Here is a 17,116-nt window from a genome sequence, read left to right on the forward strand (position 1 = left end):
TGATAATGCTGGGATTCATCAAAAATTTATCAGTAGTAGGTAGGCCTTTGAACCCGCCCTACCCATACCGCTGGATTATTGTCACATGTCGTTGGTTATTCTTTGACTGGTACCAGTACAGGACTAAGTGCTTTTGGTTTTCTATAAATAACGTGGGAAGTCAGACTTCATTTTATTTCAACCATAGTATTAAAATTATTTGCATTTGAAATCTGTTTCAAGTCATTTTGACAGAAAGGTTATAACCTTAAACCCACCAGCACTGCCTGGCCAAAACCATGTTTTTAGAACCCATGTTTTTGTAGGCATGGTGGTGCATACCTTTAATCCCAACATTGGGGAGAGAGAGAGAGAGAGAGACAGGCAGATCTCTATGAGTTCAAAGCCAGCCTGGGATACAGAGTGAGACCCAGTCTCAAAACAAAAACAATGCCCTTCACCCACTCCCCACATGCACTGTACAACTAACTCTTTTTAAAGAAAAATAAATGTGTTTTCAGCTAATGGGGTGGCTCAATTAGTAAAGCAGTGACCTGCATTGAATCCTTAACATCCATGTAAAATATGGCCACAGTAGGCTGGAGAGATGGCTCAGCAGTTAAGAGCACTGACTGCTCTTCCAGAAGACCCGGGTTCAATTCCCAGCACCCACATGACAGCTCACATACATGCAGGCAAAACACCAATGCATATAAAAGTAAATAAATTAAAAATACGGCTACAGTGGGCAGTGCATGCTTGTAGTCCCATCACGGGGGTGGGGGGTAGAAACGATAGAATCCCTGGCTTTCTAGCAAGCCAGTCTAGCTGCATCAATGAGCCCAAAGTACAGTGAGAGACCCTGTCTGAAAAAGTTATGGTAAAGAGCAGTCGTGGAAGATGATACCCCTGGCGCCCACATGACCTACAGATTCTTCATACACATAAACATGTATGCACACATATACAATATGCCCAAAAAAAGAAAAAAAAACCTATGTATACTTTCAAAATTGCTTAGTAGGTGCAGAGACTGGTGCCTTGGGATAGGCACCTCCTGTACCTGTTAGCCCCTCTTATCCAGACATAATCCTGATAGCTTCCTGTTCTATGAGTATCATTTATAACCTTGTCCACCTACTGTGATATTTTAACCTTTTTCTTTATCTCTGTTCAGAGATTTGAATGTTGTGAACTTTGTGCAGTCTAGTACTAATCTAGGCAAGGAGACAAATAGTTTCCTTGTTTATTGCAAAACATGCCAAGTAAAAAGGTTGGAGAGGCAAGTGACCTTAGAAATGGGTGTGGTGGATGGGGCCGAGCGAAGGTCAACATGACTCAGAAGTCTCCACCACCCTCATTCTCCTGGAGCCAGAGTCCTGTTTGTCTTGTGGACAAGAAACGATTCCAGCTGCAGGAAACTTCTGTGAATCATGTTTCCCAGTGACCTAGCTGTTGCTTTCTTTCTTTTTACTTCTTCCTGGTCCCCAGACATATTTCTGAAGGTAGAAATTGCTGCCCTTTTCACATTGATGGTGGACTTTATCCAGGTGATAACAAGGGATAATGAAGGTGGGAATACATTTGATTCAGAGAACTGGGGTTGGTGGCTTAGGCTCATTTTCATCACTCAGAAGATTGGGGTTGGTCAGGTTCTCACCTATGCCACCAGTGCTGCTACTTTCCTTAGTGAGTGGCCTTCCGTCTTCTAGTTTGCACTGAGCAGAAATTGGGGGTGAGGGGGTTGACTTTTTTTCCCCCTGAAACTTCTTTTTCTTTTTTTAAAAAATTTATTTATTATGTATATAGTGTTCTGGGCACCAGATCTCATTATAGATGGGTGTGTGTCATCATGTGGTTGCTGGGAATTGAACTCAGGACCTCCGGAACAGCAGTCAGTTCTCTTAACCTCTGAGCCATCTCTCCAGCTCCCTGAAACTTTTTTTACATTTACAGAAGCTTCCTCTTGTACAGACCAAGCACTAATGTCTCAGCCCTAGTGGTGATCTCCTGCATTCCTGCGAAGATAAGACTTCAGTTGTTGTGGCAGCAGGGAGACAGACTAGCGATAAATTCATAGACTCTCAAGTTGACATATATGCAGGAGACCAACAGAACTGTCCGAGATAGTGGTAAATCCAGGTGTTTACAGTGACTCCCGTGTGAGGTGAATGAATGGGTATCTAGGTATCTGAGGAGGACGAGGGGAAAGCAAGGATCTTAGAAGTCGGTGGTCAGTAAAGAGAACCCCAAACCCAGGGCTGGGATATTATAGAGGACAATGACATGGATGTGTTGGCACATCAGGGGTGGGAAAGATGAAGGCAGGACTGGGGGATGGGAGCTGTGGGTAAAATGCAGGGTTGCAGAGGCAAGAGAGAAATGGGAATGGCCTCTGGCCTTCCCAAGAAGAAAGTTGTTTCATTAAGGCTGCTAGGAAGAGAATATGGTCACCAGGTAGGAGTGCTTCTGGCCTTAAACAGGTGTATATAGTTTGGTTACCTGTGGCCAAATGATATCCTGCACTTTTCTAAGTCTTCTTAAAAGAATATTTAAATAGCATATTTAAATTTATTCAGTATATGTAGTATGAGTTTTGCCAAGTAGGTGTGGCAGCCTGCTGTGTACTGTAGCCTCTGATGGTTATCTGTTAGTGTGACAGCTGTCGTGGTTCAAAGGGGGTTCTTTAGGTATAGTCCCAACCCAGTATGGGGGCACTCTTCTCTTGTCAGTTTGTTTGAGAAGAACCACTGGAGCTGCGTAACCTTTATTTTCCTCTCTGGAAACACAAGAATACTGGTATGAACCTGGTTTTTTGGCTAGCTTTAGTACAAGCAGAGGTTTTGTCTGTTGTCTTCAGCCGATCACCTGGCGTTTTAGGCACAAAAGAAGGTCACAGGGAGCTGGGTGTGGTGCCACCATGCCTCTTTTTACTTGTGTGCTCAGGATTTGAACTCAGGTCCTCATGTTTGTACAGCAAACACTGAACGATAACTTTAGCCTCCCTACTTTATTTTTGAGGCAGTCTGCCAATTTCACTAAATTAGCTGGCTAGCAAGCCCCAGATATGACCTTTACCTCCCCAGCACAAGGATTATAGATGCACACTATCATACCTGGCTCTTTTATATGAGGATCACACTCAGGCCCTCGTGCTTATGTGTCAAAGATTTTACCAGGTGAACTATATTCCCAGCTCTTGCATTGAACTCACCTTTCTTCTTCTTAGCCTTCTGAGTGGCCTTTGAAACCAGACCCGCTGCTGTACCTGCTCCTTCTCCCGCATGAGTGTCTTTCTGTGTAGCACAGACTAGCCTTGAATTGTCAATTCTCCTACCTTACTCTCCTGAGTACATCATTGTACTTGGCTTCAAATGTTTTTATAGAAGCTGATCCTTAAGTGGCTGTTGCTCACCAGGATTTTACAGTGTTGTTTGCTGGTTTGTTTTTCTTTCTTTCTTTCTTTCTTTCTTTCTTTCTTTCTTTCTTTCTTTCTTTCTTTTTTTTTTTTTTTGGTTTTTCGAGACAGGGTTTCTCTGTGGCTTTGGAGCCTGTCCTGGAACTAGCTCTGTAGACCAGGCTGGTCTCGATCCGCCTGCCTCTGCCTCCCCAGTGCTGGGATTAAAGGCGTGCGCCACCACCGCCCTACGATGTCATTTTTATAGCTCAGGTAGATTGTCAGTTTTAGATCTTGGTCTTAGGTACTATTTCTGGGTTCTTAGTGAATTCCATAAGATAGAAGAGATGTGTAGGAAGACTTTTCTTTCCCACCTTTCAGTTCCCAACTCACCAACACAGAGACTTAATATTAATTATAAATGCTTTGCCAATAGCTCAAACTTATTACTAACCAGCTCTTACAACTTAAATTAACCCATTTCTATTACTCTATGTGCTGCCCCAAGGCTCGTGGCTTTTACCTCTCCAGCAGGTCCTGCTTCCTTTCTGTCTGGTTGGTAATTCCTCTTCCTCAGCATTCTCTCTGCCCCAAAAATTCTGCCTAGCTTTTGGCCAATCAGCTTAATGTTAATGAGAGCAACACATTTTTACAATGTACAGAGGATTATTCCACATCAAGGATGGTATGTTTTAAGGATTTAAGAGTGTTTGGGAAGCTGGGCCATGGTGTGCATGCCTTTAATCTAGCAGTCAGGAAGCAGAGGTAGGCAGATCTCTGAGTTTGAGGCTAGCCTGGTCTACAGAGCGAGTTCCGGGACAGCCAAGGCTATACAGAGAATTTCTGTCTCAAAAAAAAGTGAAAAAAAAAGTGTTTAGGGACCTAGCATCGTAGAGCAGTATTCTGGAGGCTGAGACAGATTTCCGAGTTCCAGTCCATCCTAGTCTACAAAGTAGGTTTCTGGCCAGTTGGCCATAGTGAGAACCTATCTATAAAAAAAAAAAAAAAAGTTTGGGGCTGGAGAGATGGCTCAGCAGTTAAGAGCACTGACTCTTCTTCCAGAGGTCCTGAGTTCAATTCCCAGCAACCACATGGTGGCTCACAACCATCTATAATGAGGTCTGGTGTCCTCTTCTGGGGTGCAGGTACACATGCAGGCAGAATACTGTGTACATAATAAATAAATGAATCTTTAAAAAAAAAGTCAAAAATAAGTAAAACAAAGTTTGGGGAATGGGGTTGTAGCTCCAGTTGGTAGATTACTTTCCTAATATGCACAAAGTCCTGAGTTTGATTTCTGGCATTGCATAAGCCAGGTATGGTGGCACATGATTGAAATCCTAGCATTTTAAAGTAGAGCCAAGGGATAAGAAGCTCAATGTCACCCTCGGCTACAATAGCAAGTTTAAGACCAGCCTGGGACACATGAGACCTTGTTAGAAAATAAAGGAAGAAATCATGCTTCGGATTTATTTTAGTTTAATGGTAGAGAGCCTGCTTGGGGTATGAGAGGCTCTGGGTTTGATTCCCCAGCCCTGGTGGGTGCTGTGAAGATAAAAAGAAGGTGTTTTGGGTTGTGCTGTTCAGGGGCTACTTGCTGTCAGGGTTATGCTACTCTTCGTGCAGCTAGTTTGGAGTTCTTTGTGGGAGGAGCTGCTTGTTGTTTGCATGTAGTACTGGGATGGGATAGGGCTGGATTGTCTCCTGCCCAGTTTTCTGCTACGTTGCAGAGACTGTTACTTTGCTTCTAGAACAAGCACATATAGCCAAAGTATGTAGTCTTCCAGAAGAATGTCTGCTTCCAGAAGATGGACAGCTAAAGTATGCTGTCATTGGTCATTCCTGCTTCCAGATGTAAAGGAGCTCTGTTGGGCTTGCTGGAAAGGCTCCATGAAGTCAGAAGCACCTGGGGATATCCATTGAGTTTCATGGATAGCCATCTTCTAGATGTCTTGTATAAAACCTGGCAGGGTCTGAATGGAATGCTAACAGTCATGTCCTCCATTTTTCCCCACTCAGGTAGAAATATTGCTCTTTCCTACAGTAGAGAAAGAGCTAGAGTGAGTTCTGGTGGGAGCCAGATTCATAGAGGAAGATTAAGACCATGGTTTTGAGAAATTTACATCCTTGATCTGTGTTGCAAACACTTGGATAATGTTGTTGTTTTTTTGGTTTTTTGACACAGGATTTCTCTGAGTAGCCCTGGCTGCTCTGGAACTCACTCTGTAGACCTGGCTGGCCTCAAACTCAGAGATCTTAAAGGCATACACTATCACCCCCCAGCTCTGTAACCTCTTTTCTCCTGTTTCAGACAGTCAGCTTATGTCTCAATGTTTCTATAATAGGTTTCATTGTAGGTACCTGAAGAGAATATCAGGTCTGTCTTCCCCAGTCAATGCCCAGTTAACCAGAAAAGTGATAATTTAAAACATTTAAAAATTGTCACTGGAGTATAGTTTATATGACACAGATGTCGTCATTTTAAAGTGTGCAGTGTTTTTACCATATTCACAAGGCGGCGCAGTCATCTTCCCAGTGTGTTTTTTTGCTGTTTTGGTTTTAGGGCAGTGTTTGACTCTGGAGCCTTGACTTACCTAAAACTCACTGTGTAGACCAGGTTGGCCTCAAACTCACAGAGATCCGCTTGCCTCTGCCTCCTGAGCGCTGGGATTAAAGGCGTGCATCACCACCACCCAGCTAATTTTTTTTAAATGAATACAATGGAGTATGTTCTTATTGTAGACTGTTATAAGCATTTCAGAAAAATCTTCATAAGTATCCAGAATGAGAGGCTACCCTGTTCTGTAAGAGGCAGTCAGGCCTTTGTATAGCAGGGAACTTCCTGGTTTATGTACCAAGAATATATAGATATATTCGTAAATCAGATATGTTGGTTTCTGGACACTGTCATGAAAGAGCTAAGTCTAAAAAGCCAGATGACTAGGATAGGGATGAAGAAGAGGGCCACTGGCGAATCACTTGCCTAGCACGTTGATGGCCTTTGGTTTGATTTCTAGCATGATAAGACAAAGAACTTCAGTGATCAGTGATCAATATTATGATTTATTGAGTCGTCTTTACCTTCTGCCCTTAGGCACAGAGCAGTTAATAGCCACTAACCTCCCCATACCACACCCATCTCATCCCCCATCTCACCCCCCCAAAAAAAACCCACATCTGGGTAGTATCTCTGCAGAGTTCCTAGGAAGGTGAGCATAAAAGTCTAGTAAGTTTTCACCTTGCATACTTTTTCAAGACAGTCTAATCAGAGTTTACTGGTGGGAAAGTTTAGAAACAAAACTGTATTGCAGAGAAGACATTTCACTTTACAAGGCTGTGTTATGGTAGCTAAGTTGGGGGGACCAAAGCCAGGGGTCTCTGTCCTGCCAGCCAGCTCCCAAACAATGACTTATTATGGAAGCTTGTCTTGGCATAAGCCCCCAACTCACTCTTAATCTGTTTCTATTAATCTATGTTCTACCACATATTTTTTTAACCTCTTCTCCATTCTGTATGTCCAACTTGTTTTGTATCTCCTGCATGCATGCCTAGATTTTTTCCAGTTTTCTCTCTGCTCAGAAGTCCCACCTATCCCTCCTCCTGCCTAGCTCTTGGCTGTTGAGCTTTTTATTACACCAGTCACACAGTACATCTTCACACAGTGTACAAGTAGCCCACAACAAAGCTAGTTTCAGCTAAATAGTGACTTCCTCAGTCAGATCCTGTCCTCATGCTCATCCCTCCCCACAAAACCCTGCCTTTTTCCTCCCCAGTGGAAAGAAGTCTTCATCTCTGATCTCTAAACTATTTTAAGGGACTAGAGAGTTGGCTTAGCAGTTAAGAGCACTTAGTTTGGTTCTCAACTACCTGGACAGCTTACAACTACCTGGAACTCCATTTCCAGGATGTTCAATGCCCTCTTTTGGCTTCCACAGGTACATGCTCATACACAGATAGGCGTTAGGGTTAGAGTGGTAGTTTGAATGCAGTTGGCGCCTAGAATGTCATGGGGATTGGCACTATTAGGAGGTATGGCCTTGTTGGAGGAAGTGTGTCATGGGGTGAGAGGGTTTGATGATTCCTATGCTCAGGCTACTGCCCAGTGTCTCAGACAACATCCTATTGCCTTCAAGATGTAGGACTCTGAGCTCCAGTACCACTTCTGCCTGCGTGCTAGCATGCTCCCCACCATGATGATAATGGACTGAACCTTTACTGTAAGCGAGTCACCCCAATTAAATGTTTTTGTTGTTGTTGTTTTCCCAAGACAGGATTTCTCTGTAGTTTTGGAACCTGTCCTGGAACTCCATCTGTTCCTCTGTAGACCAGGCTGGCCTCGAACTCAAAGAGATCCACTTGTTCTGCCTCCTCAGTGCTGATATTAAAGGCATGCACCACTAACTCCAAGCAATTATTTTCTTTATAATAGTTGCCATGGTCATGGTATCTCTTTATTGATTGATTGATTGATTTTTTATTTTATTTTTTTTTGATTGATTTTATTGAGCTCTACATTTTTCTCTGCTCCCCTCCCTGCCTCTCCCCCCCTTCAGCCCTCTACCATGGTCCCCATGCTCCCAATTTACTCAGGAGATCTTATCTTTCTCTACTTCCTAGGTCACAGCAATGAAAATTTTAAGACACACATCAACACAAAAATAGATATAAGTAAAATTTTAAAAATAAATATATCTTTAAATATTTTAATTTACATCTTGTGTGAGGTGAGTTAAGTAATGTATAGTATATAATTTACAATACAAAATGCAGATTAAATTATTGAAATCTGAAGTAAATAAAAATAGGAATATAAGGAAATGACAGTGTTGCTTTCTTGTAGAGGACAGTTCTTTATGGCATTTAAGGAAGAGTCACATAACTGTGCTTTTTGTCTTTAGTCATGGGACATTTTTTTCCGAAACACCAATGCTGGAGCACCTCCGGGCACTGCCTACCAGAGTCCTCTTTCCCTGAGTCGAAGCTCCCTGGCTACCATGGCCCATGCACAGTCCCTGGTGGAGGCACAACCTAACGTCGACAAACTCGTGGAGGACCACTTGGCAGTGCAATCTCTCATCAGGGCATATCAGGTGAGCGGCTGTCATCAATTTCATACAAGATACAGAATTCCCTAGGCCTTTCTGGATGTACATTGTTTAAATCTCTTCCAAATGCCAACTGTTTCCTTCCTGCTTTGGGCTTACAGAGGCAAACAGCAAGTTTATAAGAGAAAAGAAGCAAGAGTACCCTAGTTGAGCAATCTTCCACTGCAGTAGTCAGTCTCATAGTAGCTCATGATGTCTGTTCATAAATAGGCAAGGCAGTGTGTGGGCATGGAAGGGTGAAAAGGTTGGATCGCTGTCCGGTCTCAGTTAACAACTGGTACTGTAAAAAAGTAAATCCATGGGGGTTAGAGATAGAAGCCGGAGAGTAGGGAAAAGGAACTGAGTCTGCAAAATGTGGGCGAGACAAGAACATTCTATCTAAATTCTGCCAGCAAGCAGCCGGCCTCATCAGATACATTCAACAGGAATGGGCTCTTTTTTTTCCTGGCCTTTCTCCATCTCAGTACAGTAACTAAAGATTTCCTCCATGCCCACCTCTGTTGGGGAACCAGAATTCAGACCTTAAAATTTGAGTAGACTGAGGAGGAAAGGTACAGAATAATAAACCAGGTAGCTTCCTTCTAGGACCTCCAATGAGAGTCCAGGCCCCACACTAGCATGGATACAACAGTAGTATCTAGGGAGCTTGCCTTGTTTCTTCTGCTTCATGCTTCAGTTTCCTGGTGGTGGTTGTTCAGAAAGGTCCTGGGTCCTTAGTCTTTTCCCTGCCGTACTCTTCAACGAGGGCTCTTGGGACACACATGTGCTGACATGGGAAGGAGATGCACAGAGTGCTATAAATGCTATAGCCCTAATCATAGCCTGTGTACAGTTGGCTACAGTAACATTTTTAATCTAGTTTCCAGTGACTTCTCATCACCCACTGTTCTCAAATTGCTAGCAAGAACTGTGATAGAAATATTCCTAACTAAAAAACAAAAGCAAATAAACCCATTAAACTTGAAGGAATTTTCTGAGTGTGGTGGCACACATGTTTAATCTCAGCACTTGGGAGGCAGAGGCAGGTGGTTCTCTGTGAGTTTGAGGCCAGCCTGGTCTATATAGAGAGTTCCAGGCCAACGAGGGATAATAGTATTAGACACTATCTTAAAAATAAGTATATTTTTAAAAAATTTTAAAATGGAAGGGATTTCCCCACTCCACCTTGCCCTTTGTTGTTTCCGTGGTGCTGGAGCTTGAGTGCAGCACGTGGGTATACAAGTGGTTCTCAGGGCTACCACTGAGCTCTTCCCCAGCCTCGTGTGTGTGCACCATATGTGCACCTGGTCCTCTGGAACTAGAGTTACAAGTGGTTGTTAGCCTCCATATAGATGCTGGGAATGGAACCTGAGTCATCTGGAAGACCAGGGCTCCTTAGTGCTGAGTCACCTCTCTATTGTGTTTTTTTTTTAATAGTTCAGATCAAGTGCTTTAAACCAGTGCAGTAGTGGGAGATTCTGTTCTATGTGTGACCCACTCTGTGCAGCATTAGAGCTAGAGCCTTTAGTCCTCCGCAAACCTTCCCTGAATAAGATGACACCTTGTTTATACTCTTTCAGTAACAGCTAACATCTAAGCCTTCATATTCCTCCTCTGGGAAATGTTTTCACATTAAAGTAATAATTTATATCTCATTTCCATTGATCTAGAGAAACTAAGGATCCCCAAGATACAGTTCATTTTTAAATATCCAAGTTTATTATAACTTGAAATATACTCCTTTTTTATCCTCATAAAAGGGCCTTTATATACAGTAATACTTTGGGTTGTTTGGGGGTTTTTTATTCATTGTTTTTATGTATGTGTTTTACTGGAAATTGAACAGAATCTCACTAAGTTGTCCAGGCAGTTTTTGAATATTTGATTCTCTGCTTCAGTCTTGTAAGTGGCCTAGATTATAGGTCTGTGCTTTCAGGTCTAGCTCACAGTAATGCCTTTTAAAATAAACTGTTTTAAACTGTTTTTTAAGAACTAACTCTGATTTATGGGTTCACTGAGCTATGTTCCTTTCTTAGAAAGATTTGTATGTAGTATAATTCTTTTACCACTTCCCACAGCTTATTGGATTTGCTTAATGACTTGCTTGTGTTATTATTCCAGGTCAGGGGTCACCACATTGCAAAACTTGATCCTCTCGGAATTAGTTGTGTAAATTTTGATGATGCTCCGGTAACTGTTTCTTCAAACGTGGGTGAGAATTAATATGTAAATGCTAATTTTAATGTAATTTTACTTTTTTTTGCCCCTTCCCTCTTTTTTTTCTCCTGTCCTTTTGTGTGTGTCCTTCCCTCTCATTGTTGGCCCACTCATAGATACGAGGGCACCATGTAGCACAGCTGGACCCCCTGGGGATTTTGGATGCTGATCTGGACTCCTCCGTGCCCGCTGACATTATCTCATCCACAGACAAACTTGGTGAGGGTCTGCGAGCAGTCAGCTGCGCTGCTTGAGCTCCTCTCGCTGTGCACAGCCTGTGCTAGCCAGGACATCCAGACAGGAGGGAAAGGCTCTTAAGTTTCCTTCGTTCTGATCACTTGAAATTGAGCAGGAATGTAGCCTTAGTGTGTTTTAAGGGTATTATTTTTATCTCAATTTTCAGCCAGATTGTCCAAGTTTCAATCTGGAAAATAAAATTTCAAAGGAAGGGTCTGTGGCACTGAGAAAACCTGGCTCACTGCTTCAGAGAATAGCTCTTCTGGCTCCAGCTTTCCATATCCTGCACAACACTGCCTTTCGTAAGGCCGCTGACCAGGCTCGCAAGGCTGCTGTTGTCATGGCTGTCCCATTCTGGAATATTGTGGGGCCTGCTCGGGCTGGAGGATGTTCATATCCCTAAGGAGCGAATTCCAGAGCAACGTGTGCAGTTTGGGTTTCCTGATTTATAAATGCTGGTGATCACTCTGAGGAAACTTTGGAAGGCGTTCCCTACAGTGTCAGGAGGCCAGGGCCTTTGGGAGGTGCATGTGTGGAGGACAATTGGGGTTTTGTCACTGTTGCCAGAAGATATGCCAACCTGTACCTGGTCCTCCTTGTGAGGTGAATGGGCATTGCGGTGCTCACTGCAGTTGCTTCCAGAGTTAATCTGCTTATGTCACCGTGCTGCTAACCTGTACTAAAGAAACGATGATGTGACTAATAATGAAATGACCAGAGTGTGCACAATAGGCACCTTGCATGCTAATGAAATCAATGATCACCTACTTGCTAATATCCTTGGGGAGAAGATAAAATTAGTGTCCTTGCAGGTACTACCCTGTGGTCTTACAAGTATTGTTGAATTGTAACCAAGGATTTGGATGTTAATCAGCTCCAGTTGGACATCAGACATTATTGATGTTGTAATTGGGTTGATAGTTTATAAATTGTTGTTTAGTTTTCAAGAACACTCCTAGATACCACAGAATTTCCTCCATGTATATACCCTTTAGCCAATTTAGGAAATGTGTACAAAACAAACCTTTTTCTTGTTTATCAACACCCCCCCCCCAAAATTTTGTGACCTCAAAAGGTATAAAAAGGTGCTAGAGAGATCACTTAGTGGGTAAGAGTACTTGCTGTGCAAGCATGAGGACCTGAGTTCAAATCCCAAGCACCCATGTAAAAAACCCCATGGCCACATGAGCCTGTAGAAGATCGCTGGGGCTTTGTTGTTAGCCTAGCTCCAGTTGAGTGAAAGACCCTGTCTCAAGGAAATAAGGCCGAGATGCCCAGCGCCCTCCTCTGGTCTATGTGCAAGTGCACATAGACTAAATGAAAGGTCTAGATAGACTTCTCCCCACCCAGTAAGCAGTCAATACCAACTGGTTTCTTCTCATTTAATTCAGTTCTGACAGCTGGTTCCATGAAAAGAATTTGTTTATGGTGAACTCTAGAACAGAAAGTTTGGAAAAGATTAGGGTTTTCTGATCCATGTTGGGTAAGAGGAGTTCTAGCTTCTATGGCCTGTTTTCAGGAAGAAATTGTGAGCCAGGAACTATGGACAAAAGCCACTTGAGACTGGCTGGGTGGTGCAGCAGGTAAAGGTCTTGGTGCCAAGCCTGACAGCCTGAGTTTGGTCCCTGGAGCCCTCATGATAGAAGATAATGGACTCTTGCAAGTAGTCCTCTGACCTCCACGTTCTCACTGTGTGCATACATACATACCACACACACACAAATGTAAAAGACAGCCTAACTTCCGTCTACCTGGAGATGGAATCAGATCCAGGATGGGTCCTCCCTTCCCAAGACTGCCTCCATCAGTTTATGTTCAAATAGCTTTTTGTTTGTTTTGTTTTTCAAGACCGGGTTTCTCTATGTAGCCCTGGCTATCCTGAAACTCACTCTGTAGACCAGACTGGCCTTGAACTCACTGAGTACTCACTGAGTACTGGGATTAAAGATGTGCGCCACCATCATCTGGCTTCAAATAGCTTTTTTTAAAGGCAGAGTCTCACTATATAGACCAGGCTGGCCTCAAACTCAGAGAGATGCCTTCCAGGTGCCGACTGGGATTAAAGTTTGTGCCATATACCAAAATGTTCAATTAGCTTACAGAACCCAGCAAAGCACTTGCCTATATTTACCTTATTATACAAGCTATTTTAAGAATGTAAATAATCAATCAGATGAAGAGAAGCCGAGGGCTAGTCTGGAGGAGTCTCGTGCTCTGTTCTATGGCGTACAGTACTATCTTGGCATGTAGACAAGTATCTGAGCAGCTGCCATGTTTGTAGTACATAGCTGCAGAACACTGTCCTCATGAGCTTTTATGGAGACTGTATTACGCAGGTGTAATCAAAGCAAGGACAGTCATGCTAAAATGCAGTTGGACACCAATTTCTCAGCATTTCTTCCTCTCAGGCATAGGGCAGGACTCTTCTGAAATGAGGCTACCTGCTGTCAGAGCGTAGATCAAGGTCAGTCAGTTGTGACAGGAAGACTTGGGAAGATTAAGAACTTCTTGGACCCACTTGAATAAGAGAAACTCTAGTTTCTGTGGCCTTATTTGGGGAGAAAGTTATGAGGCAGAAACCATGAACAAAAACACGGATATAAAATAAGCCAGGAGGAAAGTGTAGAGAAAGTCCTTGAATCTGACCATAGACTTGGGTGTGAGTTCAGCCTTGCTCTGGGGTTCAGCTGTGAAAACTTGGTCCTAAGCTGCAGTTTCTGCACAGTGCCTCCTTCTGTCCGTGTCATCCTGTAGTGTGAGAACTCTTGCTCACTATCTCCCAGTTCTTCCACTGCCTAGCAGTCCCAAGCCTCTTCATCCTCCTGTTTGTATCCCATCGGTTCTGTGACTACTCCAAAGTCCTAAAGGGTCTCCTCCATGTGCTTGGGTCAGGGTAAGCTCCTGGCTGTGGACTTCTCACTCTCTTTGTGAGCAGAGACCTTCCAGGAACCTCCTCTTCTCTCAGGGAGTACCTCCTCTATCAGTCAAGCTAGAGACCAGTTAGGTCTAGAGAGAAACGGACGAGAAAACTGGCCTTTTTCTATACTGCTGGAATCTGCATTAAAATGTACCTCTCTCAGTCTGCACATTAGAATAATTGGGGACTCTCAAGCTATCAGACTGCGTAAATCAAGGCAAATTGTGGGGATCCCAGCCTAGCAGTCTTTGAAGGGTAAAAAACCTTAAGGAATTCCATCAAAGCTCAGCCTACTGAGTCCATTTTGCACTGCTCTGCCCTGCCTGCCCTTCCTCCCTCTCTCCTTCCTTCCCTTTCTAGGTAGGGCCTTGCCTTGTATCCACTTTGGATATGTTCTAAGTATTTTTGTGCTTCTCTGAAGATCATAATTGAAGACTTTATAAATCATAGTCTACAAGAGCTAGTTCCAGGACAGGCTCCAAAACCACAGAGAAACCCTGTCTCGAAAAACAAAAAAAAAATAAATAAATAAATAAATCGTAAAGTTCAAGTGCATGGAAATGGCCCAGAGCTCTCTGAAATCCTCTGACAACTCCCCGTGACCTGGAGCATGTGGATGCACTAAGTTCGGGAAGAGAGAAAAGACATTTTTTTAAGTTAGGGTTTCATGCCACCCAGGCTAGCCTAGTACTTGCTCTGTAACCAAGGCTGGCTTTAAACTCCTGATTTTCTTGTTTCTATCTCCCAGGTTCTGGGATTACAAAGCTGTACCACCTGATCCTGTAAATTTTCTTATTTTAATCAGAAAAATTATAAAGCCGTAGCAGGTCTTTAATTCTCTTTGTAGCCCTGGCTGATCTGGAGCTTAAGATTGTCCTGCCTGGGTTTTCCTAGTATTGATGAATAGAGCACTTTCCCACCGTGGTTTGCTTCCCTCTAACCCCTACCCCATCAAACTCAGGACCTCTAGTAAGCTAGGCAAATGCTGAACATTTAACTATATCCCATCTGTGATGCTGTGAATTTTAGATAGTGTGACATGAAGATACCTGTGGGTTAAAAAGGCGTCAGCTTGTTAGATGTTTGAACAACTACCCTGAGTGCACAGGGTTGACATGAGTTTAGAAAGTAATCAAGTCCAGCCTCTCCTCACTAGACTACAATCTTATAGTCCCTGACTGGATGGCCTTCCGCTGGAGACTTGACCTTTCTGTATCCCAGTCACCTCATCTTTAAGGCAGACGTGACAACATCATCTAAGATTGTTTTCAGAACTAAACTGTACCTTTATTGCAAGTTCTCTGTGTAAGCTGGTGGGACTTTGAATTCACTGCAGTGATTCTTCTGTCTTGGGAGTTCTGGGTTTATGCTTGTGAGCCACTGCACCTGGTCTCTCTCTCCTTCCTGTCTCTCTGCCTTCCACTTCCTTGCCCCCCTCCCTCATCCTCGCAGGGTTCAGAAGGCCCTATTGCCTCAGCCTCTTGAACAACCAGGACTACAGCTTTCATTAAAAACTGTAAAGATTTATTTTAGAGCAGTTCCTTGGTGGTTATTATGGGTTATGTTCCATGATTGTGCTTATGATGTCTGGAACGGGGTGGGTGCCTCTTTCCATAAGGTACTCAGTTGGGTTCAGTTTCCAAGGAAGCCTCTGGAGGGCCATTTTAACTTGTACTAGGTGGTACTGTAGACCATCCTTCCTTGTGGACACATTTCCTGTCACCCACAGCCATGGTTTGCTCCGTGTATTTTCTGACTGTGGTAGTGAGAGTGAGGCATCCCACTGCTTAAGGAGGCTTTTCCTAGATGACCTTAAAGTAGAAACTAGTCCGTATTGCAAAATGCTCGAGTTGTGTGAGTGGACAGGCCTAGACAGTAAGCAGGCCTTCCTGAAGCTGTATTCAAAGGACATTGAGGCCCAGACCTGGAAGCCACTAAGTGTTTAACAGATATTCTTTGTATATGCCCAAGAACTTACTCCGTGTGTATCCTGTGCTTTTAGAAGTTTCACAGCTGTATTCCTAACAGCTTCTGTCCACTTACGGTGACACTCCTACACTCTAAAAGTAGCTGTGAGAAGACTCCGAAGTACTCAGATACCCTGGGAGACAGTTGTGTCTATGGCAGCACAGTGGTTCTCTTTCACCCACTTTGCTTGTGTCTGTACACCCAATACCCAGGTGGTAAAACTATCCTATGCTATGGTCAAATTTTTTTTTTGGGGGGGGAGTGGTTTTTTGAGACAGGGTTTCTCTATGTAACAGCCCTGGCTGTCCTGGAACTCACTCTGTAGACCAGGCTGGACTCCAACTCACAGAGATCCACCTGCTTCTGCCTCCGGAGTGCTGGGATTAAAGGCACATGGCACCACCACCAGTGTATTTAGGGGTTTTTTTGGTTTTGGTTTTGTTTTTTTTAACAAGAATGAGCAATTTCAGTTTCCTTTGAGGTCATCTCCTGTTTCTGAGCTCTGCAGAATCACTAATGGTTGCTTGACCTGGTCTGTCTTGGTTCTAGAGATCCAAGGAGAAAAATTAAAATCTTCACCCTAGCCTTAAGCAGAACATTGCTGCTTTTGTGCAGAGTTTAGATATTTTGTTATCATAAGGAGTCACTGGGTGCTCGGGTCTTAGATGGATGCCCCTAGGAGAAGAAGGTAGAGCTTTGCCTGGTGTCCGCACACTGGAGGAGTCTTAGTGAGACCGCCTGTTCCCTGTGAGCCCTCCACTTGAAAGGAAGCCCATGGCCGCCGTTATCTGCACTCCCTGACCAGAGAAATGGTTGTGGCTCACGGGGAAGGATTCTGTGTGTCTGGGAGGATGTGTTGGGCTTCACTAGTGGCCAGGGAAGTTGGGGTGGAAAGGCCTAAAAGCTCACAGATAGAAGACCGTGTAAGGTTTGCTTAGCTGTGTGTAGTTAGGGCTCCTATAGTGGTTTTTGGTTTTTTGGTTTTTTTGGCTGTTGAGTTCTTCTGTTTCAGTTCTGCCATCTTCTACAAGAAGACTAGACTAAAGATCTTTCTATTCTCTAGAATACAACTCTGAAAGACAACTACTTCACAAATTAGGTCTTTTTACCTTCTTTTCTTTCCTCTGTCTTCCATCACATAGTGGTCTAGAAATATGTGCAACTTCCCGGGTAGCACTGTGTCAGTGGCTTCTTGAGGCTGGGTTAGACCAGTGAGATCAAGTGATGCTGCCTGGTGGCTTCTCGGAGTCAGGGGGTGGCCTTCGTGCCTTTTGATCCACCTTATTCAGCTTTTCTATGAATGGGTCCCACATTTAC

General features: G+C 43.6%; 1 protein-coding gene across 4 annotated transcripts in view; it reads left to right on the plus strand.

Moving 5' to 3' along the window:
• Positions 1–17,116, plus strand: part of Ogdh (oxoglutarate dehydrogenase) — a 64,727-nt gene that overhangs the window by 14,098 nt on the left and 33,513 nt on the right. For 2 of the 4 annotated variants that reach the window (XM_075944270.1, XM_075944271.1), the window contains exons 3-4: positions 8,275–8,466; positions 10,582–10,672. In XM_075944270.1, coding sequence (XP_075800385.1) covers positions 8,275–8,466; positions 10,582–10,672 — 283 coding nt within the window. Of the gene's footprint in view, positions 1–8,274; positions 8,467–10,581; positions 10,673–10,793; positions 10,897–17,116 lie in introns of all 4 variants that reach the window. The other 2 variants (XM_075944272.1, XM_075944273.1) reach the window with 1 other exon arrangement.

The sequence above is a fragment of the Microtus pennsylvanicus genome, chromosome 12 (genome assembly GCF_037038515.1).
Source record: "Microtus pennsylvanicus isolate mMicPen1 chromosome 12, mMicPen1.hap1, whole genome shotgun sequence".
Lineage (NCBI taxonomy): Eukaryota > Metazoa > Chordata > Mammalia > Rodentia > Cricetidae > Microtus > Microtus pennsylvanicus.